Below are 27,934 nucleotides of genomic sequence, written 5' to 3'. Positions count from 1 at the left end.
GCAATGTTCAGACAGTCAGATGTATAAAGATAAACTATAATCTCAATTAAAGAACTAAAAAGGTATAAAACAATGAGGAAAGAATGGGAGGAAAAAAGAAAAGAGCAATGGGAGATGAGTGTAAAAGTCTTCTTTTTAGGGCGACTGTAACTTACACGCAAACGGGGACTTCTTTGGGACAGATTTATGTGGTTCTCCTGACAATTTTCCGATCTTTGTTGTTGGATAGGCGGCCAGCCAATAGCCAAGCCCCACATGAGCTCAGGCATTGTCTTACCTCACACTTGAACTCTTTCCAAGGTCCCTTTCATCTGGCTGATTTGAAGAGAGGCACCGAGCTCTATATGAGATCAGAGGTGGTGCATCTGTTGTAGGGCTTATGTGACTTTCCTATTACATGGGATTAGGAGGTGGGAAATTTGTTAGGGATTTAGCTCATTCCTAGGAATGACATAAACAAGCATTAGTTCACCATACTTATAGTGCTTCTCTACTGCCACCAAGAACTGAGCCACACTTGAGGTATACAGCAAAGAGATGGTTTTCCGTTGTATATTATGAAAGCCATACCTGATCTGTACCCACACTGATATGGCCTGAAAGCAAGACTAAACCGGGCTGGTTGCGTGACCACCATCTGATTGGTCAAAATGCATGGAGATATTGGTGATGTGCGTCGATGCTTGGATTATCTGGAGAAAAAAAGATCATATTCTATATGCTATTCATTATAAGTAGCATTGCACATCGTGATGTATGTCATGAACTTCAAAATTTCCAAGCTACTGAAAAACACACTAGTGAACAGTTCAATGGAATGGATTCGTAATGCGGATTTACACAAGCTAATGATACTTACACTAGCATTTGAGGCTAATAAAACATGGCAATTCTCACAGATGTGTTAGTGGAAATTAGCACATGATGTACACCATCTGAACAGTAAGTAAGCATCTCTTCAGTTCTACGTCACTCTCCAAACCCGGCAACACCTTTTCCGCGCCAACTTTATGCAGTGGAAAATTGAAGCAAACGGGAACCATGTTGTAAGTAGTGTCTCTTCGAGATTTAGGATGCGTAAGGTCTAGTTCCTGTATACTAGTGGAAAAGCATCATTAGTGTCTGACTTGTGGTCTTCACTAGCTTGGATGTGATGCTTATTGTGACGTTACGATGCTTCCTGGGAAGGGCACATACCCAGCTCTCTCACTGGACGAAAGAGGACCCGGAGACAGTGGACTTAATGGGTCGTTGATTGCTAAATATATCTTCTCAGTGTTTTCATCCACCTAGGGCTCCATTTTCTGAATGCATTTTGCCATTGTCCTCAATGCAGTGTTGCCTATTTTGGCTTTGTTGCATCTGGACTATTATAATGTGGCCTCTTTCCTTTTGTGATTGTCATTCTGTCACGTATAATGTATTTTACCTCACAAGGATTTGTTTGTGACGTCTCCCCTGTGTTTACGCTGGTCTTCTTCCACTGGCTAAAAGCTTGAAAGTTTAGGTGAATTGATGACGCAAAATTTTTAATAATTTGTCTGATGCGAATGGGGCGGCATGGTGGTGCAGTGGTTAGCACTGTTGCCTCACACCTCTGGGTACCAGGTTCGAGTCTCCGCCTGGGTTACATGTGTGCAGAGTTTGCATGTTCTCCCCATGTCGTCGTGGGGTTTCCGTGGGGTACTCCGGTTTCCCCCCACAGTCCAAAAACATGCTGAGGCTAATTGGAGTTGCTAAATTGCCCGTAGGTGTGCATGTGTGAGTGAATGATGTGTGAGTGTGCCTTGCAATGGGCTGGCCCCCCATCCTGGGTTGTTCCCTGCCTCGTGCCCATTGCTTCTGCGACCTGGTAGGATAAGTGGTTTGGAAAAATGGATGGATGGATGTCTCATGCAACATCATGAGGTTTGGTTTGAACATTTAGTTTCATAAATTCGATGGTCATTATCTTTACTTTAGTTGTTTGCAGCCCTAGACAATTCAAAATTATACTTTATTTATATAGTATATTTATTATACTTTGGTCTCCAGGGGGATAGTTACAGTTCTTTCCAGAGTAACACAGTAATCATACAAATATGGCAACACAATAAATAGAATACAAAAATGATATAGCCTAATTAAGTGTACGAAATTTACAATGATAAACAGAATGAAACTGAAACAAATATGGAGCTCATATGGCTCATATAAGACAGCATGTTCTATTGCCTATGTTCTATTACATAGTCATTTCTTCTTAATGTGACATAGATGTTACATATTTTTGCATCAAAATTACAAACAAAACATCTGTTTAGGGGAACAGTCAAGAGTCAGCAGCCAAAACAGGCAGGATGCTTCAAACAAAGCAGGATACACAAGTACTCGAGTACCCTAGTATTTTTGAGTATGCACTTGCATACTCTTTTAATAAACCCTTTTAATAAGCGCAGAACAAGCATGCAGATGAATTTAGTTTGTTGCATGCAGCATGCTATATATTTTTAATCGGCAAATTGCAATGTCGTTAAATTAGTGCAGGATTATATGTACTTATTTTTTGGATTGGGTAAGAAATTTGGGAGGTGGGTGGTATGTTTGCAGACCAGCAGCACAATGACCATGCTTATCAACCCCTCAACTCTCTCTATCTGCAATCCTGCCTAAACTCCCCCAAGTACTTGGTTTTTAGCCCTGCCAGCTATTCAAGCACTAAAAAGTATTAGAATTCATATCTATAGTACAGTGAAAACAAGTCTTTGATTACATCTGAGGTAACTACTTGTAATACTAGAGAAGTTACATAATGTGGTATAAAGAGAACAGAGTGGGGGGTGGTTTGCAAATATGTGTCTCAGAGGTTGTAATCATATTTAGTTTTATTGTTTGGAATTTTGCAGTCCTATATTTCCCATCATTTTTTACTAATGTAATGAGTGATACTTCCCTTATGCGTATCTTCAGGGTATTCTGTGCGTTCACCATGTGATTATAATGCACCTCCATTTCCCCCACAACATCAGTTCCATGACTGATGGAAACTGGCACAGTTCCTCTTGTAATTACCTAAATTATGGTCTTGGGCACTCCAATTATGGTCTCGGCCACCTCCAAGGCCTACAACCAGCAAAAGAAATGAAAGTTTTATGCACTACTTTTAGTTTTGTTTAGTGCTTGGGAGGCATGCCAGCATATCATTATCTGAAAAATGCTAGCTTTGTTCATTGATGTATTTTATCTGAAGTTTGCTTTTGTGTTGCTGTAAATTACATTCACCCATTTTCAGTTAACGCTTATGCTGTAAGAATGGTTGTGTGTATGAAATACCTATTCCTGAATGGCTACGAGTATAAGGTGGGTTACGCAGCAAATAGGAGGACTGACAGTTTCAGGCAACTGATACAACTCTGCTGGGAATATCACCTTTAAACACACAGTTATGGGTCTGTAAGGTGCAAGTCTGGTGGAATGGTGGCTCTGAGTCTAGAGATCTGTGCCAGCAGTCAGAAGGTTGCTGGTTCAAATCCTGTGAATGCCAGGAGTGATCCTACTCCATTGGGCCCTTGAGCAAGACCCCTTAACCTGCAATTGCTTCATTCTGTGTATGATGTTAATCTACATCCAGCACTGCAAACAGGTCCTCCCACTTGCAAAGAACATTTGGGGGTTGGTGGCAGGATTGGTACTCCAGCCATTGGAAAAAAGTCACACTGGTTCTTCGGACTAGAGTGGTGCTGAGGTATCACACACTGCACGGCTGCATTTGTTTTTCTGTTTTGTTTCAGTCTTAGACCATTTTATTTCAGTTTGAATTTTTATTGAGCTTCATAATTTAGTTTTAATTTTAGTTTTCGTTTAATTTTGGTAGATTACTGATCGGCGTTGGGTGGATATTGGCGATCCATTGCGAATTCCTCATTACATTGTGTCTCACTTTTCATGCTAGTTCAGTACTCCTGCACATAATCATAAAAATACATATTTCTAACACTTCTTGTTGTTACGGTGTTCAGCTGTTCAAGGAGCAGACTGCTAACTAGCAGCAGCCAGCACCATAAAGGCTATTACAACAGTGCATGTGAAAGTTACGTATAAATTCACATAAATATAAAATACGCCAAGAGATTAAAAAATGTACCATTTTGTTACTTCACAGAGTACAAGTAAAGACGAAGTGCAATAAATGTTAGAGAAACGTCGGAGTCAGAGACAAATGTCTTAGGAATGCTTTTCTGGGCTTAAGGGTTTTAGAATAGTTTGCTTGTAAAGCATTCCTTTTTTGGGGGCCCAATCCACCACTGATGGTCCAAATGAAAACTCTGGCACTCAAAAGTGGATAATTATTACACTCCGAGGCATGGAGTGGACAAGGTTTTTCCGGCATACACAGGTATCCATGAACTTGCGTCCCATTTTCGTCCCAGAAGTGTGGACGTAAGTAAAAACTGGACGTATATCGATTATTATAGGGGAGAGGTCGAATATACTGTATAACATAAGATACAATATCACACACGTTTAACAAAACTCCTATAGTCACTTTGTTTTGGTTCTTGCTGCATGCTGGACACGTTGTAAAATGTTTCTGCTAATACCCACGTTTGCTTTAGATGTTTTGTAATAAATTTAAGGTTCTTAAGGGACGTAAGTACAATCGGATGTCACTCGATAGGACTTAAGTTGACGTCTAACTGTATAAGGTAGAGAGTACATAGCTCTATTTACAGATCTTAGTGTAGTATTAGAAGCATAGCAAACTATATATAAAGCTAAAATGAGGTTTAACGCCGAATCCGCTTTTGGGAACTGAAATCGTTCACTAAAAGTTTTTTCTCCCTCTGTTGGTAGGTTGGATAAGAACCGAATTCTCCCAACAAGTTTATTCACATTTTTCAGAGCAAAATCTTGGAAAATATTAGGTGGGACAAACACCATTGTTTTGAATATTGTGTATGTGTGTTAGTACAATATACAGTACTATGGCAGCACAATATTTGAAAATTAAATTAAATATGTGATTGTACTGTAAAGGAAAAACTCTCACAAAACAGTCTGTGATTTAAACAGCAAGGATGAAAATGATCATGATTGTCTTGGGGATAAATTTTGCATGTATCATTCAGCACTAGTAAGTGTTATGGACGCAGGGCATGGTGCAGGCAATAAAAGAGGGCGATGATCCACTTGTGGCACCAAGACACGACAGGACTTTATTCGTAAAAACCAAAATGAACACTGGGGACCGAAACAAAAGCACCAAAACAAAAGGACCAAAACAAAAGCACCAAAACAAAAGGACCAAAACAAAAGGACCACAAAGGGTCAGAAAACAAAACAGGAAAAATGCTGAATTAACCAAAAACCATGAAACAAAGCACAGCTAAGGAATTAAGAAAACCACAGTGAGTATAACACAGCAGTTGAGCAGAGGACCAAACACACCTACACTTACAACAATAACCAACTAGAGAACAGAGTGGACGCAGGCTCTTAAATACACAAAGGAAATAAGGGTAAACAAGGGGCAGGTGTGACTCAATAATCAATTTGGGAGACACAGGAATGAGAAACATGTAGAACTACTTAACCAAGATGAACACAGAACTAGGAGGATTAGACACACTGGCACTGGGACTATAAAGCAAAACTAATCAATTACAAAATAAAAAGGTACAAAACTAAACTAGGATATAACAGAATGAGGGTGAACTAAATGTCAGAATTAAGACACAAAATAAACACAGGAATAGAAAACTAACAAATGCAAATAACAGGTGAGGCTGGTCACTGGTCAGCCTCATGATTTGAGAGAATTAGTGTCAGAACCGCACACTCAACCCAGTGAGCGAAGTGGCACAAGGGTTAGCCCACAAGGAATGAGAAGATGGGATGACCAGCAACACCTGCTTGCCAAACGGGGAAGACACACAAAGGGCAGGATCAGACAGGCGCTGATCCTGACAACCAGTTCCTACTCCAGTGGAAAACAAGTACCGTACTATTGGTACTTTTTTAAAGTACCCAGAGTAGGGTTCCTGGTGCAATGGAAAAGTGCCCTTCATCTTGTCAGCATGATAACACAAAAAATATTTGGCTGATCATTTCTGAACTTTTCAGGTACATTTTCGGTGACACTTTGGACCTGTAAACTTAGTAGAGATTAGTGACAGCAATGAGACTTATCCTTGTGAACAGGATCAATCTATTTATTATTTACTTTGTTTACTGAAATGGAAGTTTGGAGCAATAAGTACAGGGGAACTACATAAAACTGCTTTGACGCCTTCAAAACATACTGATACTCAGAGAACTAGGTTAAAGACCAGGGGAAGCAAAAGGGGTTAAAGAGGAATCCACAATGACAAATTTCCTGCAAAATCCACAATAATATTTTATTCACAAGAAGCATCTAAATTTGCATTTTGTGGAGGGCAACGGAAAATCTGGAATAACCCAGATTTTGGCATCACCTCGACAAAACTATACCTTTGCCAACCTTCTTGCCTAAATGGGTAACTGGCTTTTTCAGATTTTGCTAGATTCACATTTTGCTTAGTTGAACAACTGAAAAATTTTCTGTAGGTTTTCCAGATGTTCCGTCCGGGTAGAGGTAAAAACCACAACGTTGTTCAAATAAGCTACACAATTATTATTCCTACACAGAACTTGACTCTAACCTTTGATTGGTAGCTGGGGCATGTTTCATGTTTTGCTTATTTTGCTTTCTGTTTTTACTAATTTCACGTGAACTGGATAAAAAACAGTGTTTAATGATTCACCTAATTCACAAATTTCACGATATTAAAATTAGGTTCACAATTTATCCCACGTTACTTAAAAAAAAAAACATGAAGAAAATTTTATTACTGAAAAACGTAACATTTTTTTCCTATTCTTTATCAACTTCCATTTCTTTCATTTTTGTAATAATCAACAATAATATTTACAAACATTTGTAAAGTTTGGAGTAAATATAATAGCCTAATAACTATAATATTCCTTTTTCTAAAAATGAAAGAAGTTGGGGGCGGCATGGTGGTCCAGTGGTTAGTGCTGTTGCCTCACACCTCTGGGATCCGGGTTCGAGTCTCCACCTGGGTCACATGTGTGTGGAGTTTGCATGTTGTCGTGGGGTTTCCTCCAGGTACTCCGGTTTGGAAGATGGATGGATGGATGGATTACTTCCCTCAGGAGTTTATGGTGGCCTGGCTTTGAATGTTTCACTCCTCGATTAAGTATCTTGATGGTCCAACCCAAAAGCCCTGTTGTGTTAGGAGGAAATACATTCAGAATCCTTCCAAACACCCCCCCCCCCCCCCCCCCCCGCCACCAACCCCATTGGAATTCAGGATATCAGCTCTGATGACAGATTCAGGTAGTTTTCAATTACACATCCCAGGGTGCAACTGACATCTGCTGGTCTGATTAGCCATAACCATGATAAAAAATAAAAATATTAACAATGTTCCAGTTTTGCCTTCTACTGGACGTTTTGTATTATCTACATATATAATGAGGAAGAAGAAGTGCGCTTTACCACAGCAATATTCTGAATTTAATTTCTTTCCTACAGATTCTTCTTGAAATTCTTCCTCAAGTGCAATCAGAATTGTCTGAAAAATGCGGGGAATCCAAGGGACATGCGGAGATTTCAAGTAGGAGCCTCCTCTTCATTCTAACGGCCTCATGGCAAAGCCAGGAACCACTAGCGGATAACAAATGTTCAAAGCCATTCGTTTAAGAAGGCCTGTTTTTCTATAATAAAAATTTAAGTCAAAGGAAATGAATTAAGTGTAGTTTTTCTACCACAGCAAAAATGTTGCTGATTCTCCATTTGCTGGTTTGCTTGGCTCGACTTTTGACATACTTCCCAGGGCTAAGCCTGTGGTTTTCCTCAGGTGGTGGTGTCCACGACTCTTAATGTGGACGGCCATGTCCTCGCTGTCTCAGACAACATGTTTGTGCATAACAACTCCAAGCACGGCAGAAGGACCAGACGCGTGGATCCATCTGAAGGTTTGCGTCTTCCAGTTAACAGCTTGTGAAGGTCAAGGACCGGTCATATTCACTTCCCCTATTTTCTGACTCATTTATGTTTAATTTTCCAATAACTGTTTGGTCACTGTTTAACCAATGGTGCCTAAGTTACAGTAAACTAAACCCATTGAATATCAGCAATTTCAGCTGGTGCAGAGAAAGCACACAGAAAGCCTAGTATGTCTTTATAAACTCCCTGGTAAAAAGTCATCGCTTTTCGCTGGAAATTTGTACTTCTTCTTTGCTCAGTATGTTCTGTGTGCTTTCAAAGACTTTTTTGCTTTATACTGAGTTAAAAGATAACCCTGGAAATCTGTTTATGGGCTTTAAAAAAGCATACAATCATACAATTGTGTATATATAGCATGGTTCTGAAAAAAAAAGTTCTGCATTACTAGAGCAGGATAAATCATATGTCATATTTTGAAAGGACTTCAGAAGTTTGATATTTTAATGCAATTCTTTTTCATGCAATTTCAGTGCATTTGTGCTGTTTTTCTGAGTAGCAAGACTTCCTGGTTTCTCATTGCTTACTAACCGACATTTTCTTTAAGTCTGAATTCCTCTTGTCTCCATTCCATTGTCATTTTCCTCCTCCTTTCATGAGTTGCCCTGGCGGACCAGAATGATCAATGGATACAGGATCTGTTGATATGTTCTCTAATTAGCTGTTGTCACTGTGTATTTATAGACGAAAATCAATCTTGATAAGTCTGCATATGGGATTGCCATCTGCGTGTCTATATGATTTTAAGCAGTGTGTATTGGTGAACTAGCTGAGAGGCGTAAAATTTAAATATTAAATCAAATTTAGATCAAGATCAGGGTTTATTGCTCTTTGATATTATGTCCAGAGGACTGGAGTAGTGGGACTGGCTAATTACATATTGTGACAAGCTGTTGACACTTCAGCATAAACATAAGACCTGTGTAACAGACTGGAAACGATAGATCAAGTTCACTGTGTATTTGGTTAGATGACCGATATAGTCACTCCTGTCACCTGTCTCTTCAAAGCAGCAACGCCATGCATTAAAGCTATCAGTCCCAGTGAGGGCTGGACAACGGGAGGTGCCACCATCATTATCATTGGGGACAACTTCTTCGATGGGCTGCAGGTGGTCTTTGGAACGATGCTTGTGTGGAGTGAGGTAAGTCATGTTGCGTGACAACAAACGTCTAAGGGGGATGCCCTTAGATAGCTGAATTCAGTATTCGGTCGACCATTCTGCATCGTAACTTGCCCTATCGCGGTATCGCGATATCGCCGGATCAGCATAAGAAATGAAAAGGGAATTTTTTCGGGGCTTTTCCGAAAGCAGCAGACGACACGCAAAGGTTAGCAAATGAGTTTAGTAACTCATAATTGCATATAAAATCGCAATGCCGGATGTGTTTTCGGCAGCCTCTCACACGAAATCTCTCAGTGATCTTTGTATTTTTGCGTTTCTTTTCATCTTTTCACTTTGCTCCTTTCTGCTCGCGTCCTCGCTTTGCTCACTAAGGGGACCAATTGCTCCAAAAAAATTGACATGGTTCTTCCAGATCGTGGGGGACCTGTGTCCCTAAGCTCCGCGATGAGGAAGGCTTGACTGTAACTGAAAATTTGGAAAGCACGTTCCATTAATGCGGGTTTTGAAAATTATTCTAATGTAACCCAGTGTAATTCAGTAAGTCTGACCCTGGCGTCTACTTGTTTTAATATGCACTGTCCATTTACATGGACAACTGACATTTAAACACATTACGTATTTGTTACATTTAAATAATGGAAAAAATGACTGAGAAATCTTGGTTGGGTAAGTGTACAGCCTCTCATTAAATGCCTTTGTTAATAACATCAAGTATGACCGACTGCCTGCCAACTGACACACAAAGCTAATTAGCCTCCATCTGTGTTCAGCTATAATTATTGAGATTAGTCATGAATAAAGACAGCTGCTCTTGTGAGAATCATTTACAAGGCTGTGCATCTCAAAACAAAATCTCAGTGGAAAACACTGATACTACAGCTGAGGAGTGGGAGGTGACTGTAAACATATCAAAGCCATTCAGTAACTCTTTACAAACTGTCTGCACCATCTTTAAGAAGATCAGGGCAGGTGGTTCAATTCAACCAGTGTTAATGTGGGCAGCATATTTTGATGGGAAAGACCCTAATCCCAACATAAGAACCTTAACCCCTATCCAGCCCTATCCTTAACCATACAGTTAGTAGCCAAACAAAATACAAGTCTTTTGGACAGAAGCTATATGGATAAAACTAGATGCTAAAAACTAAAATGGTCTAATTGTCACTATTTGGTATAGAGCATCTAATGTAGCTGCAGAGGAAAGCAGAATGTTATATGACGATATCAGGATTATGAGTAAGAAAAATGATGTGGTGGTTATGGGTGATTTTAATTTACCTGGGATTCAGTGGGACACAGTTTCTGGCTCTACTGTATATTAACTTGAGATGGTGGAATTAGTACAGGATTGCTTTTTACTCAGTTTGTCAATACCCCTCCCAGGGGAGTAGACTGTAGAGGCCTGTAAAGCCGTAATTGTGACATGGCATTAGGCATGAACATGCAGTCTTTAAGGACACAGATATAACTGTTGTCAAGGTTGTAATGTGAAACACTGGCTTTATATTAACTATGTTTACCATTAAATGAAATACAAATAATACCTCAACCAAAATACAGTAGTTGCCTATGAAGCATCTTCAGTCATATGAAATGACAGCATTGCATAGAACTGAATAAAGAAAATGTAAGTGCCCTCTCTCAGAAATGCAAAATGTCAGACTAGTGAAAACCAACGGGGTCGTGCTTATTTCTACATGTAGCTCAGTTCATGACAGCGAACTTTACAAACACATCAAACGAAAAAGTAACCCTTTGTTTCTATTCATTTCAATGCGTTTCAGGTTTGTAATCTTTATCCTGGCTGTTTACACTCCACACAGCTTCCACTGAGTTTTATTTCGCATCGAATGTGAAATTTATCCATTTATTGGTATGTTTTTTCCTACCTGTAGCAGGCTGTGGCACAGACCAGGCCGTATCGTTCAGTCCGTCATATGGTCCAGAGAAAATTCAGCCAGTCGGGAGGGTGTCCCCACAATAAAAGTCAGCCAAGCCTAGCACAGACAAAAGAAGTTTGCAAACAAACATGGTTTATGTGCTTGAAGCCTGTTAGATCAGTATTATCCAATCATGCCCAGCTACATTGAGCACAAACTAAAGAAAGTACTTTTGATTGGATCATTTCAAATTTGTGACATTTTTACCTCATTTTTACTCACTCAAGTTGTTAGTATGTTTCACCGCCATTTTTGCATCATAAATTATTTTATTTTAATTTTATTTTCGTCTCAATTTAATCAGTTGAAAAATATCGTTTTTGTCAATGAAAATAAAACCGCATCAAGCTGGATGGCAGGACTAATCAGAGATTCTGCCAAATTCAAAATGGCTACACCGATATAATTTACAGTGATATGACAAGCTGTTGGCTCTACCGAGATGCTCAGGAAAACATGCTCAGGAAAGCCTACATTGGGGGTCATTTGAAGAAGTAGGAATTCGGGGAAGAAAGCAGGAAGAAAGGTTTTGAGGAAACCAAGATATAAAACATCTTGGCCTCAGTTCCAGACATTATATATAATAAAGACATCACACCAATGTACAAAAAACACCTTTCCCACTGTGAAGCTTTGTGGAGACAGCAGCTTTTTATAGGTGAGACTTTTCATTTTCAGATCAAAAAATAACTAGTTTGAGACCTAAGATCAGTTTCATAGAAAACCTGTGGAATGATTAGTAGTCACAGTTTTGTTAAGGGATAAATGAGGGTTTGAATCTAATGGCAATTGGCCATACTATGCAGTTTTAAAGTAATCACATCACATTCTGGATGAACCTAACGGGCGAACAATGAAGTGAATTCTAATTATTATTTCTGAATAAATTCATAATGGATGCTGCTTAAAGCCCGGGTCTCTGATCTTTCTGGCTGCTGTATTTCAGCTCATCACTCCCCATGCCATCCGAGTTCAGACCCCCCCACGGCACATCCCGGGAGTGGTGGAGGTTACACTGTCCTACAAGTCCAAGCAGTTCTGTAAAGGTGCTCCAGGACGCTTTGTCTACACAGGTAGGCATGTAGGGTGGGCCGTGTCACATGACCGCGCATCCTGCTGGGTTTCTCTCTGTTTTGTTACTGCAACAGTAATACATCTGAGACCAATTTATCTAGACGACTGTTCACTGTGTTCAAAATAAAATAAATGCTTGTCATTCAAACCATAAGGTTACCTTCTTCGTTTACTTTCGTCCTTGAAATGTGTGACTCAGGCACGTCTGCACTTAGAATACCTTTCCGTGTTTATTCAAAGTGCTTACATGTAATTAAAGTAGAAAGTGGACAGCATTTCTGATGAATGAAACTGTACATGTATGTGAAGTGATTAATTGTCCTTGCTGACATGCCACAGCATTTAACAATGAAATGTGTCCTCTGCATTTAAGCCATATGTGACATACTGTAGCAGGGGGCAGCTAATTCAGCACTCGGGGGGGGGGGGGAGGGAGCACTCGGGGAGTAGTGCTTGGGATTGGTACCTTGCTCAGGGTACCTCATTAATACCTTGTTGGTGGGGCATTCGAACCAACAACCTTTCAATCACAAATGCTCTTCCCATTAGGCCCTAACCATTTGAACAAAACCTACCCACTAAAAACTCCCTCTCATTAAACATGGCTAAATGCTTATTGACCCTTTGCTATGCAGTTCTAAATGTCTTACTCCATTTCTTGAAATCATGACTCTATCAGCACTACATTCAGTAAATGACCAGAATAAATGCATTTTATCGTGGCTTAACACAGTGATTGTGTTATTAAACAGGAATAGGAACATTTTTATCCAAGGTCATGCTGCGCTGCAGGGACTTCACACACGCCCCAATTATCACACATCTAAATATTGTATTCCCCAGTCAGAACCCATTGTTATATTTAACAGACAAGAGTATTTAATTATTTAAATTAACTTTAAATTGATTTAACTAATTCTTTTGGGGGTAAATTGCAAGGAAAATTGAAATTGTATGTTCTTTTACAAATTTATTTTGGGGGATGTTGTTTTTCAGCCTAAAGGCAACAGATGTAATATGCACTCCATAGTTGGTGACAAAAAGTTATTTAAAAAATAAATAATATGATAAAATAGTTGCAGGATGACTCCTGTACGCTGACTGATGATGGCTAAATATGTCCGAAGAGATGCTTCACAAAGGATTCCTTTGAACATACCAAAGCTTATTTTCCTATTGTAGCTGGTTGACATCGTCACATACTGTACTCGCTACACGATGTGTTCATTTGCTGTTGGACTTCCATTGCTTTATATGATAAAGAGTCACACACACACAGCTGAGGTCTGCAAACCCCTTTGATAATGGATCCCTTCCCAAGTTGCTTGCTCCACTCTCACTTTCACTTTCCTTACACACCCCCCTTACTCTGGCTCTACTCCATTCTTACATGATCGGTTCTAGGCCCCTTTTCCTAGTTCATAAATATTCCTTTCATCACCGTTACTCTCCTCAGGGGGGTGCCCCCCCGCCCCCCCAGTAATAATGTGGCCACCCCACTTGCCACCCCTCACCAAAATATTAAAACAAAATATGGGGCAGTTAATTCTGTAAAGCAGTGCTGGCCAACCAGTTGAGTAGTTGATTGTGGCTCAGTATCTCAAGAATAACCCAATCGGCAAATTGTAGCGATTAAAATATACCGAAGGGAATCCCCCCCTCTGTTAGAATATTACCGCATTGCCACCCTAAAAAACTCATTTGATCCAGTCTGTGTACGGTCTGACTCTTCTCATGCAGATTTTACATGCCCCCCTCGTACCCTTACACCTTCCCCTGTGGGCTCAGATATTTATGGGCAAGTTAATGAGAAAATCCAGGAGTTATTGACTCTGCAGGGAAGACAGAGAATCTCTGAAAATCAGGGTCTGCAAAAACACAAAGCTACAATAACTGCGATTGGGCCCTAATTCTAGATGCACATCGATCTGCTCTGCATTAGCTCACAGAACAGTTTTTAGCATGTGATGTTTCCCAGTCTCAGCTCATCTATTACACTTAAATGGCAAAGATCTGTTTTAGATGTTTGTATTCTTTGCTGTTGTTAATAATAAAATGGGCTTATTCAAAATGGCCAATTCCCTATTACCGATGTAGTGCAGTACAGTAAATAGTGTGTCCAGCATTTTTGTAGTACCTGTACTGTTTGAATTGTCAGCGGCAAATGTGGCTCATTATATAGTGTACAATAAAATTCCCACAATGCACTGCAAATTGCATTGCGCAGACCATGTACCATAACGTGCCTAAATGTGAAGGTTATGTCTTGTAAACTGACCTTTCACACACAATGGTGGAAAAGGGAGAATTTTAAGCACACAGAAAATTTAAATTTTTAATTTAAGATAAATTATAAGTTATGTTAAAGTTGTAGCTGTCGTATGCATGTTATAGCTGTATTTTGCTGGGTGCAAATGTCAGCTGTCAAAGTTTACTTGGATACCAACATAGAGCTTCTTGAAAAGTTTCTTAAACAGTTGTCTTTTTCATTGATTAATTTCCTGTACTGTGAATAACAGATATTTCACTATAACGGTAATAGCGAGCAAATCAACCTTTTTGGCCATATAATTGATTCAGAAATTATACACCATGCAGCCAACTGTGAGATGTTCCTTTATTCACCATTTGCGCAAATGCACTTTTCTTGTCCCATCATGCTTTGCTTTGAGACATACAGAAATATTCACAGTGGAAAGCAAAGCTTGGATCTGGTACAGGTACATTTATCCAGCACCTCTGGGGCATTTTGCGAGGGCGCTTGCTGTTACCAGAGATTTGTCTTCTTGTAAATGTTAAGCATTATTGCTAAAGTGGTGAAGCACTTAGCATTATTAATGCAGACAAAATTCCTCTTTATTTTTGGTGTAAGTGCTAGGTTCTGTTTCACCCCAATATAGTGACTGGTCAGGCCTACTACGGCCTCCCCTCAGGCCTCGCTTTGAACTACAGCCACACTGTCAGTGTTTGCGGGTAGCGACGGGCAGACAGGCGGGCAGGAAGCAGGCAAGGATGAGGCAGGCAGGTGAAAGTCGGGGAAAACGGGGATTTATTACTGGGGAAGACGGCTACGGGCAAAACGGGACATAACAACAGCACTAACATCGATGACGGACAAACGGCAGGGCAAGACGTGGAAACAGAACAAAGACATGGCGAAATAACAAGACACAGCTGGGCACAATCGGGGAAGCACACGTGGATAATCAGGGGGCGTGGCACACACGAGGATAATCAGGGGGCGTGGCACACACGAGGATAATCAGGGGGCGTGGCACACACGAGGATAATCAGGGGGCGTGGCACACACGAGGATAATCTGGGGGCGTGGCACACACAAGGATAATCTGGGGGCATGGCACACACGAGGATAATCAGGGGGCGTGGCACACACGAGGATCGTACGAGCCGGGCGTGACACACACCATCTTTACCGTAAGTTTTATCAGTGCATATCTCTAGACCTCCAGCTGAGCCTGTAGCCATTCTGCTCTCCTCTCTGCCTAAACCCATGGGATTGCGCACGGTCCCCCAAGGAGCCGTCACTGTCATGACAGTGATGAGGTGTAGCGTACCTCTGTGATTAGAGACCTCATCAGCCTCACTTGTGCATATCGGGCACTCGCTTGTGTTATATGCCTGCCAGTTAATTGTGTCTTTTGCTTTGATAAGCTACTTTAAAAATCTAGGGCATGTACCTCAGTTGATTAAACTGGGACCTTTTCTTTAATACCCCAAATTTGAACTTGGACACTTTCCTTCTCTGATATTGGTTTCATTGATACTGAAAATTTTACACAATACAATTTTATTCAGTACTTCTATCCAAAGTACTTTTATATTTCACATTTATAAAGAGTGGGGTATTTTACTGGTGTATTTCAGGTGAAGTACCGTCCAACTGCTTCTGCAAGTAGAGTGCATTTCGTCAGCCAGTTATCTAGCAGTTAAGTAATGGATCGGTTCTGAAACTGGAACCATGATATCCACCCCTAACCCAAAATAATTATTCTATTTCAAGTTAGGCCAAACTGCGTGTTTTGTAGATATCACACCTGCACCTGGCCCTTGTGTCCAAATGATTCTAAATGAGGAATTTTAAAATCCCCCCCTCCCATGAAAACACTCTGCACAGCACTGCAGCCATTCATGTGTCGGTGGAAGCCAGAAATGGGAATTCCGAGGTTCCAACAAAAGCAAAGAAAGTATGTTTTCGTTTTAAGGCTACCAGGTTAAGACTACACTGGTTAAGGTTAACATTTAAGGTTAACCGATTAAGGCTGACAGGTCAAAGGCAATATGCTATAGAGGAACTTAGAGCAGAGGTTTTGCACTGTTACAGTATATGACTGTCTTCATAGAAAACAAAAGTAAAAATGCCAAGGTATTGAGTAGCCCAGTGCAGTTACAAACCATCTTAAATGCCTCTTAACTGAAGAAATAACAAAATTATATTGGCAAAAATAATACAAAAAAAACAAAAACTCCTACAAGCAAAAACCTGAGTCAGTCACATGTAACCCAGGGTATGATCCCATTGAAACACAATGCATTTCAACAATACTAACTAATGTAAATAATTCCTCATCACTTGGAAATGGATTGATGGATCAAACGTGGAGTTTCTTCTAGTCCTGGTGGCATACAGTCCATCCAGACTAATATGATCATTTCTTCTGATGAATTGTACACTACAAACCATTCAGTTATTCAAAGATTCATCTCTCTCATTGACTTACTCATCTGCCCCATTGGTTTTTTGCCCACACTTTTCAAAAGGGAAGGACATTCTAGCAGAGGGCATTGTTGAGTAAACAAGGTTGAGCACCTCACAGTTTAGCATTTCAGATACACTCTGAGACAATACAGAAGAATCAATGGACACCTAGTTTAACCTGGCAAAGTTTTCTATGACTAAACTATGGTGAACCTGTAAGAATGTATGTGGCATGTTTATGAAAGAGTTTATATAGCACAGAAACATTTTCAAAAAAGCTTGCAGTAGCATTTTAAATCATGTAATCATTGAATTATTAGGAAAAGCAATTCTGTTTTATATTGAAAATACCTGCAGTCTATTTGGCACCGTTTAATTAAACTTCATATAATGTATTCTAGCCGAACAAGAACCAGGTTCTCGGAGGAAGACTAATAAAGAATATAAAGTATAAAGACCTTTATGAAAATGTGTTAAAAGAATATTTGTACCAAAACAATAGCATATTTATATATGCAGTGTATTGGCCAGCATAAAGTGGAGGTTTATGGATAGCTGTATGCTGCATTCAGAGGAATTTATAAAAGGATAATTCATGTGTTTCCGTTTGTATTACCTTGGTCTCTCTTTGGGTGTCCTGCTGTCCCATAACTACAGACACATCCACTCTAATTTATGTTCCCGCCTGAAATCTTTAAACATGATTTACTGCTTTTTTTATTTCATTTATGTCTTTCCATGGGAAGGGAGAAGAGTTAAATTAAGAGTAGAGAGATTTATATTACAATTCACTGCATTCTGATGCTTGTGTTTAAGCTCCTTATGAAAACATGCAAAAACTGTACAGTAGGATACCTTATTATAATTAACTTATTGAAACACATATACACGTATAGAGACATAGCAAACCAAAATGACTCTTCAGAAAATATGATCCCTTATGTCATTTTCTAAGTTTATGCTATATATGCTGATCAATGATGTCTACATATCAAAAATAATTATTGGAAGCGATTCTCATTGATATCTGATGTTATAGTAATGCCCATATTAAATTTGCTTACCTTTTTTTTCCATGCCTTTTCCAGCACTAAATGAACCAACTATTGACTATGGCTTCCAAAGGCTACAGAAGGTCATCCCAAGACATCCGGGAGACCCTGAGAGGTTACCCAAGGTATGTTTCAAGTGAAGGTAGTCTCATCACGTACTATACATAAGGACATCTAGGGCTCTACTCGCATTCTATCTATTTATGAATAAATAATATCAGCAGCTTTCATCTCGGCTTCTGATTAGTCCACAAGTTGACAGAGACTAGCAACTGTCATCATCCCGTAGGGGTTTTTCACAAAATGCAGACTGTGACATGCAGGTGCTGGGGTTTCTCCACCTTAAGCTTCCGCAGAGCCGTGTCGTCTCAGGCTGATGGTTGTGCAGCTGGGGTTTTTCCCGGTCGACAAGAAGGTCGTCTCAATGTGACTCTCACTGCTGGGTGTGCTTATGCTCTAAAAGACAGTTTGTGACAGATAAAGTGGATGAGGTGCTCTGAAAAGAATGACCTCCCACGTCTAAACCTGAGGGGTGAATTATTATTGGATTTAATGATGCTCATAAGTGTTTGTGGTACAGGCAGTGAATGTCCGGCTTATGGACAACCTGTACTTACAAACGGACTGCCATGACACCTATTGTATTAAAAATTCATGTTAAATACGATAGTTTGGAATAAGAAAGACGCACTACTTTGTGACACGTGGTAAAACATTGCGCAGCTTCAGCGGTTTGTCAGCCTGAGGTAGAGTACAGTAGTGTAGGTAGCTACGCTTATTATTACTATATTATTATTGTTATTATATACTGTACTGTGTCATTATTTTCTGACTTACCTACAAATTTATTTAAAGACAGACTTAAGGAACGGATCTTGTTCTTAACCTGGGGGCTACGTATCAGATCAGCCGAGGGCAATGGAAGGCGTTTAGTTGCATCAGAGTGTATGTTTGGACTGCTGGATAAAGAGAGTAGAGCCAGCAACTAATCACCACTTAATGGTGAGTTGAATGTTGTACGTGAGGGGGAGGCTAGATGGATCACGATGACCCATATAAGCAGGGAATGTCTGGCAGAATCTTCTGTGCTAGATGGATTCAACTCCCACCTCTGGAAAAAGGTCAGCGTCATTGTGGCTGAATGCACCATGATCAAGGTCCTCCTATCCCATCTAGAGATGTCATAGCTGTGGATGCTGATGGTGACGTAGTGGACACGTATTATTAATGTTGAATAGGTAGTGGGTGGACTGAGGAAACACATGATATGTCCCAGTTATAGGGGAGGTCATATTTGTCAGCCATTTTGAAAGCATATGCTAGTATACTGGAGAGAAGATGTAGCCATTAGTTTAACTGAGGTTTCAAGAGGAACAACAATGATTCTTGCTGGATTGCAGAACAATAGACCAACGTTGCTCCCATGTATAGCTGTATGAGGTTTTGGAGGATTATGCATTGAGGAGGTTCATGGTGAGAACCAAATCCAGACCTGCTCTATACTGGTCAATCCCCTGTCACCCCATGAAAAGGTGTCATCAAAATGAGATTTCTCCTGGGGGTTCTTGGACTTACAGTACAGGGTGAGGAGGATAAAGATGCTTTAGGCATTCTCCACTGGACAGAGGCCCCAGGAATGACCCAGAACATGCTGCAGAGATTATACAGACATGTCCAAAAGTATCGTTAACATTCAAATCGCAACTTTCACAATAAAAAAAGCAAAGTGGTAGAAATGATGGTGGATGGCAGTAACTTTTGTCAGTGTCAACTTATTTCATGGAAATTTGAGATTATTTTTTAAAAAGTAGAAGGATTTTACAGCTTTTGGCCGAGTCTGTTCTTCCCAGTTGGCCTAGGAACATCCAGGAATGTCCCAGAATGAGGTAGTGTCTGTGAGCATGAAAAATGACATCTGGTCTGACCTGCTTAGCATACTGCCATTGTGACCATCACGAGGAAAAGTAGTGAGAAGATTAAGATGACTACATCTAATCTTCTTAGCTAGAAGTGCAGAACTATGTGTGACATCCTCAGCTTATGCCAAATTATGCATGTGTTTTTCTGGTCTTTTAATTTTGTATCTGCTGTCAAAATGCAACTAGCATTCTTTAAAGCTTTGGAAACAGAAATGATTCACATGCAGTGAAAGAAAATGCAGTGCAGCTTCTATATGCCCACATGCACACGTTCTTTCTCTTGCGCAAAAACAACCACTCACCTTCTTGCCAATCCATACCCTGTTCACCCTTGGCGATTAGTCACCTAGTTAGTATGAAAGGATTATTGTCCCCTGAAAAGGTGTGGCGATTAAATGACTGAGATTCCTCTGGGCAAGCAGCTGCTGCAGGATAGGAATCTAGTCAGCTGGGGTCTGACAGTTTTAAACAGTGCCCAGGTTTGACCTACTTATCAGTGGTATAGAATTCAGTCATCAGTGACTGCTGGTGTGTGAATTCATTAGATAGATAGATAGATAGATAGATAGATAGATAGATAGATAGATAGATAGATAGATAGATAGATAGATAGATAGATAGATAGATAGATAGATAGATAGATAGATAGATAGATAGATAGATAGATAGATAGATGCTGTGCAGTTACATTGTAATCACATGCAAACCACATTTGGTCATTTTTTTTCTATATGGATGTTTCTGTCTATTATATTAATAACAGGCACTGTGGTTTTATTCAGCACTGCTATTGTATAAGTGGATATGCCTGTAAAAGACTCTTTTCTGTAAAAGACTATCTCACCCTATCTAGCTCTCTGTAGAGGGGGGGGGTCACAGTGCAGAGTCAGATGACATGCGCCACCACTGAGGCTGGGGGTTTCTGGCAAGACCGGGGCTCTAACCGGTGATCTTCCAATCATGAGCAGAGAGACTTAGCCTGCTGGGCTGCTCACCGGCCCCAACAGCAGGGGACGTAGACTTCTAAGCCTCTGTGGGAAAGCCTGTGCTGGGGACCCAGACCGGACAACCTAGGACTCCAGAAGGATGATGCAGATTCCACGCTGGTCGTGGAGCAAAGCTGTGCTAACATATGGCTCATGTGCTTTGAGAAGGCATATGATGTAGGACAGGGGTGCCCAACCTTTTTTAACTCAAGATCTACATTTCAAGTGGACAGTGTGCCAAGATCTATCAGTTCAAATAGGGAGCCATAGCAATTAATCTTTTACTTTATTATTACTCCAGCTATTGCATTTCTACATAGTTAACATGCTCACAGCAAATCCAGACAAATCTAGGTAATTCTCCAAATTGAAAAAGTGTAAATAAATATATTTCTCCACCTTAGTGGGATCGCTGCCACTGGGAAGATGCAGCTGGGTAAAAATTGACTGCCGTGCTGCTGACTGACTTTTCAGTTCTGGCACTTTCCTGGGGCGTATGGCTGTTTTAGTGGGGAACTCGGTCTCCTAACTTTTGTGCACCATTTTGAAATGCCGCTCCAAACTGCCATTCTTCAGTAAAGCCACGCTTGCATTGCATATAAGACATATGGACTTCGAATTTGAGTAAACAAAAAAGCATCCTCTTCCCACTCTGAATGAAAATGAAATGTTTTTGATTGCGACGCACTTTGCGATCAATTGAGAATTATTCTGTGATCGACTGTACGGGCACCCCTGATGCTGGAGGTGCTGCAGGAGTTTGGAGTACAGCGGCTGCTATAAGTACTTTTTCAGCCCTGTGCCAATGTGGTATGAGTTGTGACTGTATACTTGGCACAGAACTGTAGCTGATTGGTGCGGGTCTTGGCCTCCGTTAGGGCTGTATCCTGGGCATCGGGGGGGGGGGGGGGGGGGGGGGAGGGCTAGAAACGAGATTCCTGATATTTGCAAACCTTCAAGGCTATGGTGCTCCCTCAGACAAAGCGAATCACTCCTTTCAGGTGATGGGGGAGAGTGCACAAGTGGTTTGGTGACTGCAGTTTTGTGGTTAATGAGGAGGGTCCACGGTGGTAATCGGCAGTGCAGTAGTCAGATGAATCTCACAGTTTACTGCTCATGAGCTGTGGGTAATGAACAATGACAAAATAATAAGGTCGTAGCTATAGCATCCAAAATTAGGTTCTTTCCACAGGGTTGCTGGGCTTGCTCTCCATGACAAGGTGAGGAGTTCACAGTTCTGGACCTTAAAATAGAGCAAACGCTCTATTAGATTGAGAGGAGGTTTGGGCATCTTATAGGGACGCCATGTACTGGGTCCTCAAGGAGCTGTTTTGGGCACGTCTCACTGGGCAGAGGCCCCAGGACACCCCGGAGGGATTGTATCACCTGTGTGAAACTGGAACCACATATGTCTCAGATTTAACTAGTCCAAGAACTAAAGCAGCACAAATGAAAATTTCAACAGTTCAAACTGGCAGAAATGATTGAAGCTGGTTTGGGTAAAATCTGAAATATATATGGGGCCATCTTCACACAGGTCATTATGCTGCCTAGCTGCCTAATGATCCCAGAAAACCGAGGTCTGGTTAGTACAGCGCCACTGCAACCCTTAACAGGAAAAGCAGTGAAGAAATGACACGATCCGTCCATCCGTCTTCAAGCCATTTATCCTGATCAGGGCCTCAGGGGGCCCGTGAGCCTGACGCAGGCAGCATAAGCTTGGGTTATATCCTGGGCAGGACACCACGCATGCAGGTTATCATACTCTATTCGAAATTTAGAGACACAAAACTGAGCCAGACGGCTTGTCTTTGGACTGGGGGAGGAAACCCAGACAGTATTGTCACACAGTATATGCATGAACACCTATGCAGGTATGCATACAGTATATATACTCTGTGTGTGAGTGTGTGTGAGTGTGTGTACATACATATGTATACTGTAAACACATTTCTATTGTAATTGTCAATCAATTTCTTCTTTCATGTCTGTAAAGCACTTTGTAAACCTCTTGGTTAAAACAGTGCTATATAAATAAATATTGATTGATTGATTGATTGAACATGCAAACTTCATGAACTTAAACTCCCAAGGCTTTCCATTTCTTCTTCTTCTTCTTCTAATTATTATTATTATTATTATTATTATTATTATTACAGTGGTCCTCCCTTATCTGTGGTTTCACTTTCTATGGTTTCAGTTACCCACAGTCAACACACAATCTGAAAATGTTAAATGTAGAATTCCGGAAATGAACTACGTTTAGGTTTTAAATAGCATGCCGTTCAGAGTTGCACGGTGAAATCTCGCACTGTCCCACTGCTGTTTACACTACCTGCCCGTTAGTCACGCAGGGGCCGTCTCAGTTATCAGACTGACTGTTGCTGTATCACAGTGTTTGTGCTTAAATAACCCTTTTTATCATTGTTGTTGTTAATTCAGCACCTTCGTTGTATGTGTAATTCCAGAGTTATAACTTGTTTTTAATACTTTCAACAATACTCTGCATTACTTTTATCCCAGATTTATAGTCACAGTTATGAGCTATGTAAAATCAAGCCTGTACAGCATGTAATCCAACTTGTAAATTAATATTTAAATTAATCGTTGCCAAATTAACAAACAGAATTCATTGACGCACATGGTGTACCACACATTTTAAGCAGTACTGAAGTAATATTTTCAGTTGATTGCTTATGTATACAGCTGTGTGTGCCTGACATCAGCCCTCATGACTGCATTCCAGCTGAACCCCACCCCCTTGAAAGGGCTTGAGTCATTGCTCAACTCTCCGTAATGTTGTTTTTGTGTAAAGCTGTCCAAATTTTGCATGTGTCTCATTTATATCCTGTAATAACTTATTTACCCTTCGAGGGCAAATTATAGGAGGTGCGCATTTCTCATTTTCCTTCGGCATTCTGAATATAAGGTGTCTTGAAGAGATTAATCACAGTTAAATAAGGCCTACTAATATATTTTTCATTTATGCAAGGCTCCAATTTTCAAACTACAAATAAATTACTTAAATAAAGAAAACGTTAAAAACCAGTCTATTATATTTATCATATGTCATGTTCAGAATGACTGATGGCATTTCAGTTTTTTTTTAAAGACTTAATATTATTAAAGAGTCACTGAGATCATCTGTTCAGCTGAGTGAAAGGTAATGCCATTAGACTTGCAAATGCCCATTTTTCATTAATATTTATGTCGGCGACTAGGAGACCATTGCTCTGAAATTGAACATTGACATGGTCAAAATGTTACTGTGTCAGACCTCAGTGCTCTAGCAGTTAACCCTGATTAGAGTTGAGTTTTCTGTGTACTTAGAAGAAGGTGGAATCAATTACAAGGCCATATTATACAGGTGTTATTTAATCTAAATCCATTTCTTACATGATCTGTATAGAGGAATTGTGTATTATCTCAGGACTGCATATTTTCTTGGTTTTTTGTGACTAGAGAAATGTCAGGAAACACGATATCTTCAGACTCCATTGGTTTGCCAGGTGTCCTGGTATGATCCTTAGCCATGAAATGAGGAAGAGAAACACAGACAATCAAGCCATACTGAGTGGTCGCATGATACGTTGTATCTTGTGCACAATGAACAAATGTAAAGAAACAGCCAACAGCTTGGCACAGTGCCCCCCTGTGGCAGTCCTCCAGTGTAAAGTATTTAAGGAAGTCATTAAGCTTGACGGTGGTATTAGGGTAAAAGTTGGGCTATCTAACTTTATTTAGCTCCTGTAAAAATATGTTGTTTTCAGTATGTGTATGTAATCTGATCATTTTAAAATATATCAGATGCAGTACAATAGTATTTAATGTTACGGACAAGGAATGTTTTATCCTTATACTAACTCATATTTTCAGCTGCAGTTTTTTTGCATATATGTTTAATGATCTTATGTAAATCATAAATTATTGCATCATTCACTCTATAAATCCTTTGTTGGGCCGATTTGATATGGCTTCTTATCTTAAAAATCAGGATTTAGTGTCTTAATTTTCCAAAAGCCAAAACAACAGAATTACATCATTCCGTAACTCACGATGAATCCAAAAGAATCGGATTTCTAGAGCCACATGCTTCCTGCATCTGGCCTGAGCCAAACAGCTTTCCAAACACTGAACCACTGAGGAACACTTGACCAGTATGTGACTGAGACCTACCTCATGCCAAAGATAAGTGCTGTTTCTGGCATATCTAAATAACTGCCTGTTTTCTTGCTCAAGCATAAATAACAGGCTTGAAAAGTACCCTAAACATGCACCCCATGGTGGTATTTGATATACTGCAGCAAGATGACCACATCAACCAATCCTATTGGCTAGTCAGCAGATTAACAAAAATGTAAACATGTTGGTAGATCAATCCAACAATGTTTCCCTACCCATGGGGCTAAAGATGTCTTAATTCTCATGCTCCAACTTGATTCACTATGGGATGGAGTCCTAAAAATGTCCACTTGTTGGGTCAGGGAAGCTATACTGCTGGGCAGCTCTACTGCAAGCTACATTTTTTGGTAACACTTTACTTGAGGGGGCACAAATAGTGGTAACTCAGTTGCAACTGAAGTACGAATCAAGAACAGATATAGCACCCTATTGACATAAAAGATGTTGCACTTCATTAATAAGAACAAACATGAGATCAGTATATCAATTGTATTCAGTATTTGTTCCTTAAGTAGTTGACGTACGTTTATAGAATTAACAAATATAGTAACAAATATAGTAACTGCATGAGGTAAAGCATGCGTCATGATTTATTAACATGAGATCAGTATGAAACTGACTTAGTTTGTGGTTAATTAATACATATGTAGTAGCATAAATACATTATTTGTGGCCGCTCAAATAAAACGTTACCTGTTTTTCCTAACAAAATGAGCTTCACATTTCTGTCAAATAATCTTTGATGCTTGTATCTGGATTTCTGTTGCATATCATTATATTAAGTGTGTAGTATATGAAAACCAGAAATCATCTCTAGCTTCTTCTGGCTTGTCCGGGGTTTGGTGAGCTGACTATTCTTTTGCCGTAGTGAACAGGATGTCTTGTTTTTTCAGAGTGTTTTTGGATTTGGTCAATGACTTTAAATGGCCAAGGTGGAGGTTAGCAATGCAAAGCATGCTCTCAGGACATGTTCTAAGGACATGCTCTAAGGACATGCTCTCAGGACATGCTCTCAGGTCATGCTTTCAGGACTGCTAGATGGGTCGTTATGATCATAGAGCCTTCATTTCTCCTGATGCATCAGCTCTAAAAGCTGATGGCAAAGCAGGCAAAAAATTATTATTATGCTGCCAGGCAGGTGTTTTGGGCTGTTTCTTGTTTGCTTTTGACACATCAAAACTGAAAGCAATTTTTTTTTCTAGATTTTTAATTTTGATCCATTTCGAGATGAGTGCTACTATAGCTTTAAGGCCAAATACCTTTCGTGAATTGTGCTTCATTCTCAGGAATTCTGTTTTAGAATTTTTGGAAGGGGAGGGTACTGACTGGGGATGTAAACAAAAGCACAGATCTATTGCTTTTATAGCTATTGACTGTGCATCCCCATGTGAAGTATCGGGATTTTCTACCTAGTCTTTACTCCAATAATATCAAATAAAAGACGGGGATCATTGTTCCGTGCTCAATAACTCTTACTGTTGTTGAAAGAACACATCAATACGTTTCCATTTGCATTCATTTATTCTTTGTCATCTGATTGGAGCCTAACCGTCTGTTTACTAGTTTACTGTTACAAATGTAATGTGTAAGTGGTCATGTCTTCAGTGCAGGAGTTTTCATTTGAATGAAGAAATGAATGAAGCAGGTGCCACTCCATTATCTGAAAATGGAGCCGATTCCCCTCCTACTCTCCACCCCTCCTACCCTTCGGGTTGATAGATTTTGATAAACGCCATAGAGTCAGCAGATCATAATTGTTGATTGGAAGAAAGCAAATGTGTAACACGGGCATCCCTTGGCGATACAGCGGTATGTTCCTCACAGTATGCAGCGGGGATTAACAGATGTTTATGGTCCTAAACCATAGGCGTTACTCATGAGGGACACGGGTGAAACCCCTTCTAGTCAATATTCAAAACAGTGATGTTTTTCCCACCCAATATCTTCCACGATTTTGAATACATTTGTCTGTAGAATTTGGTTCTCATGTAGCTTATTGAATGAGGGGAAAAAACTTTTAGGTGACAATACTGTACAGAAAATACACAACATCCAAGCCATATACAGTTTAAATACAAGACAAATTAAATAAAGTGCCAACAGCAATGGTGATCATTACATATGTGAATGAGATTTCAAAATACAGTTTCTGCAGGCAGGGTACACTGCAGCATACTTGTCACCTGTTTTTGAGGGTGATGGCATGAGGGAAGTCACTGCTTCTTTGTCAAATTCTTTTGCTATACAGGGTTCTGTAACATCTGCCAGTACAGAGGAGTTGATAAAGGTTGTTTCTCGGGTGTGAGGAATCTGCAATGATTTTCCCTGTCAGTTTCCTGGTTCTTGAAGAGTACAAGTCCTAAAGGGTGGGCAGAGGAACACCAGTGATTTTTGTTCTGCTGTCGCTGTTCTGTTGTCCTGTTTCATGGTGTTCCAAGTCAGACTGCGATGGATGTACACAGGGCAGATTCAATGACCATGGTGTAGAAGTGTCTCAGCAGCTCCTGTGGCAGGTCATACTTCCTCGATTGCTACTAGGGCTAAATCTTGATGAGATCTGCCTGTATTGATCTGTACTGTTTTTAATATTGTTTACTGTTTTGTTCCCTACTTAACATTAGTCTTATTTAAGAGAGATGTGGACTTCATTAGGAGGTTGTAAGTAGCATGTGTATATGGATCTATGGCTTAGGGAAAGAGCCAAGAAATGGCACTCCCATTCTGCTGACAGGGATGGTGGGATCCCTGATATATTAGCCTCACCGAGAAGCAATGCATGATGGGAGTATGGAAACACCAAAAGACATGAAAAACACAGTCACCCTCGCATACCAAAAGTGTGTATCGTCTTTCAGTTTTACAGCCCAAGTGAATTCCTTGGGTCCGTAAGCCCGATTACCAGCCAATGC

The 27,934-nt window shown here is 40.1% G+C and overlaps 1 protein-coding gene across 6 annotated transcripts in view; it reads left to right on the top strand.

The window, feature by feature from the left end:
* LOC125720539 (transcription factor COE3-like) overlaps window positions 1-27,934 on the top strand; it is a 101,740-nt gene that overhangs the window by 61,168 nt on the left and 12,638 nt on the right. For 4 of the 6 annotated variants that reach the window (XM_048996065.1, XM_048996068.1, XM_048996064.1 and 1 more), the window contains exons 7-11: window positions 7,559-7,640; window positions 7,884-8,001; window positions 9,040-9,173; window positions 12,042-12,168; window positions 17,975-18,063. In XM_048996065.1, coding sequence (XP_048852022.1) covers window positions 7,559-7,640; window positions 7,884-8,001; window positions 9,040-9,173; window positions 12,042-12,168; window positions 17,975-18,063 — 550 coding nt within the window. The remainder of the gene's footprint in view (window positions 1-7,558; window positions 7,641-7,883; window positions 8,002-9,039; window positions 9,174-12,041; window positions 12,169-17,974; window positions 18,064-27,934) is intronic. The other 2 variants (XM_048996067.1, XM_048996066.1) reach the window with 1 other exon arrangement.

Source organism: Brienomyrus brachyistius, chromosome 25 (assembly GCF_023856365.1).
Source record: "Brienomyrus brachyistius isolate T26 chromosome 25, BBRACH_0.4, whole genome shotgun sequence".
Taxonomy (NCBI): domain Eukaryota; kingdom Metazoa; phylum Chordata; class Actinopteri; order Osteoglossiformes; family Mormyridae; genus Brienomyrus; species Brienomyrus brachyistius.
The sequence above is the reverse complement of the archived record's forward strand: the minus strand, read 5'-3'. Positions and strand labels throughout refer to the sequence as shown.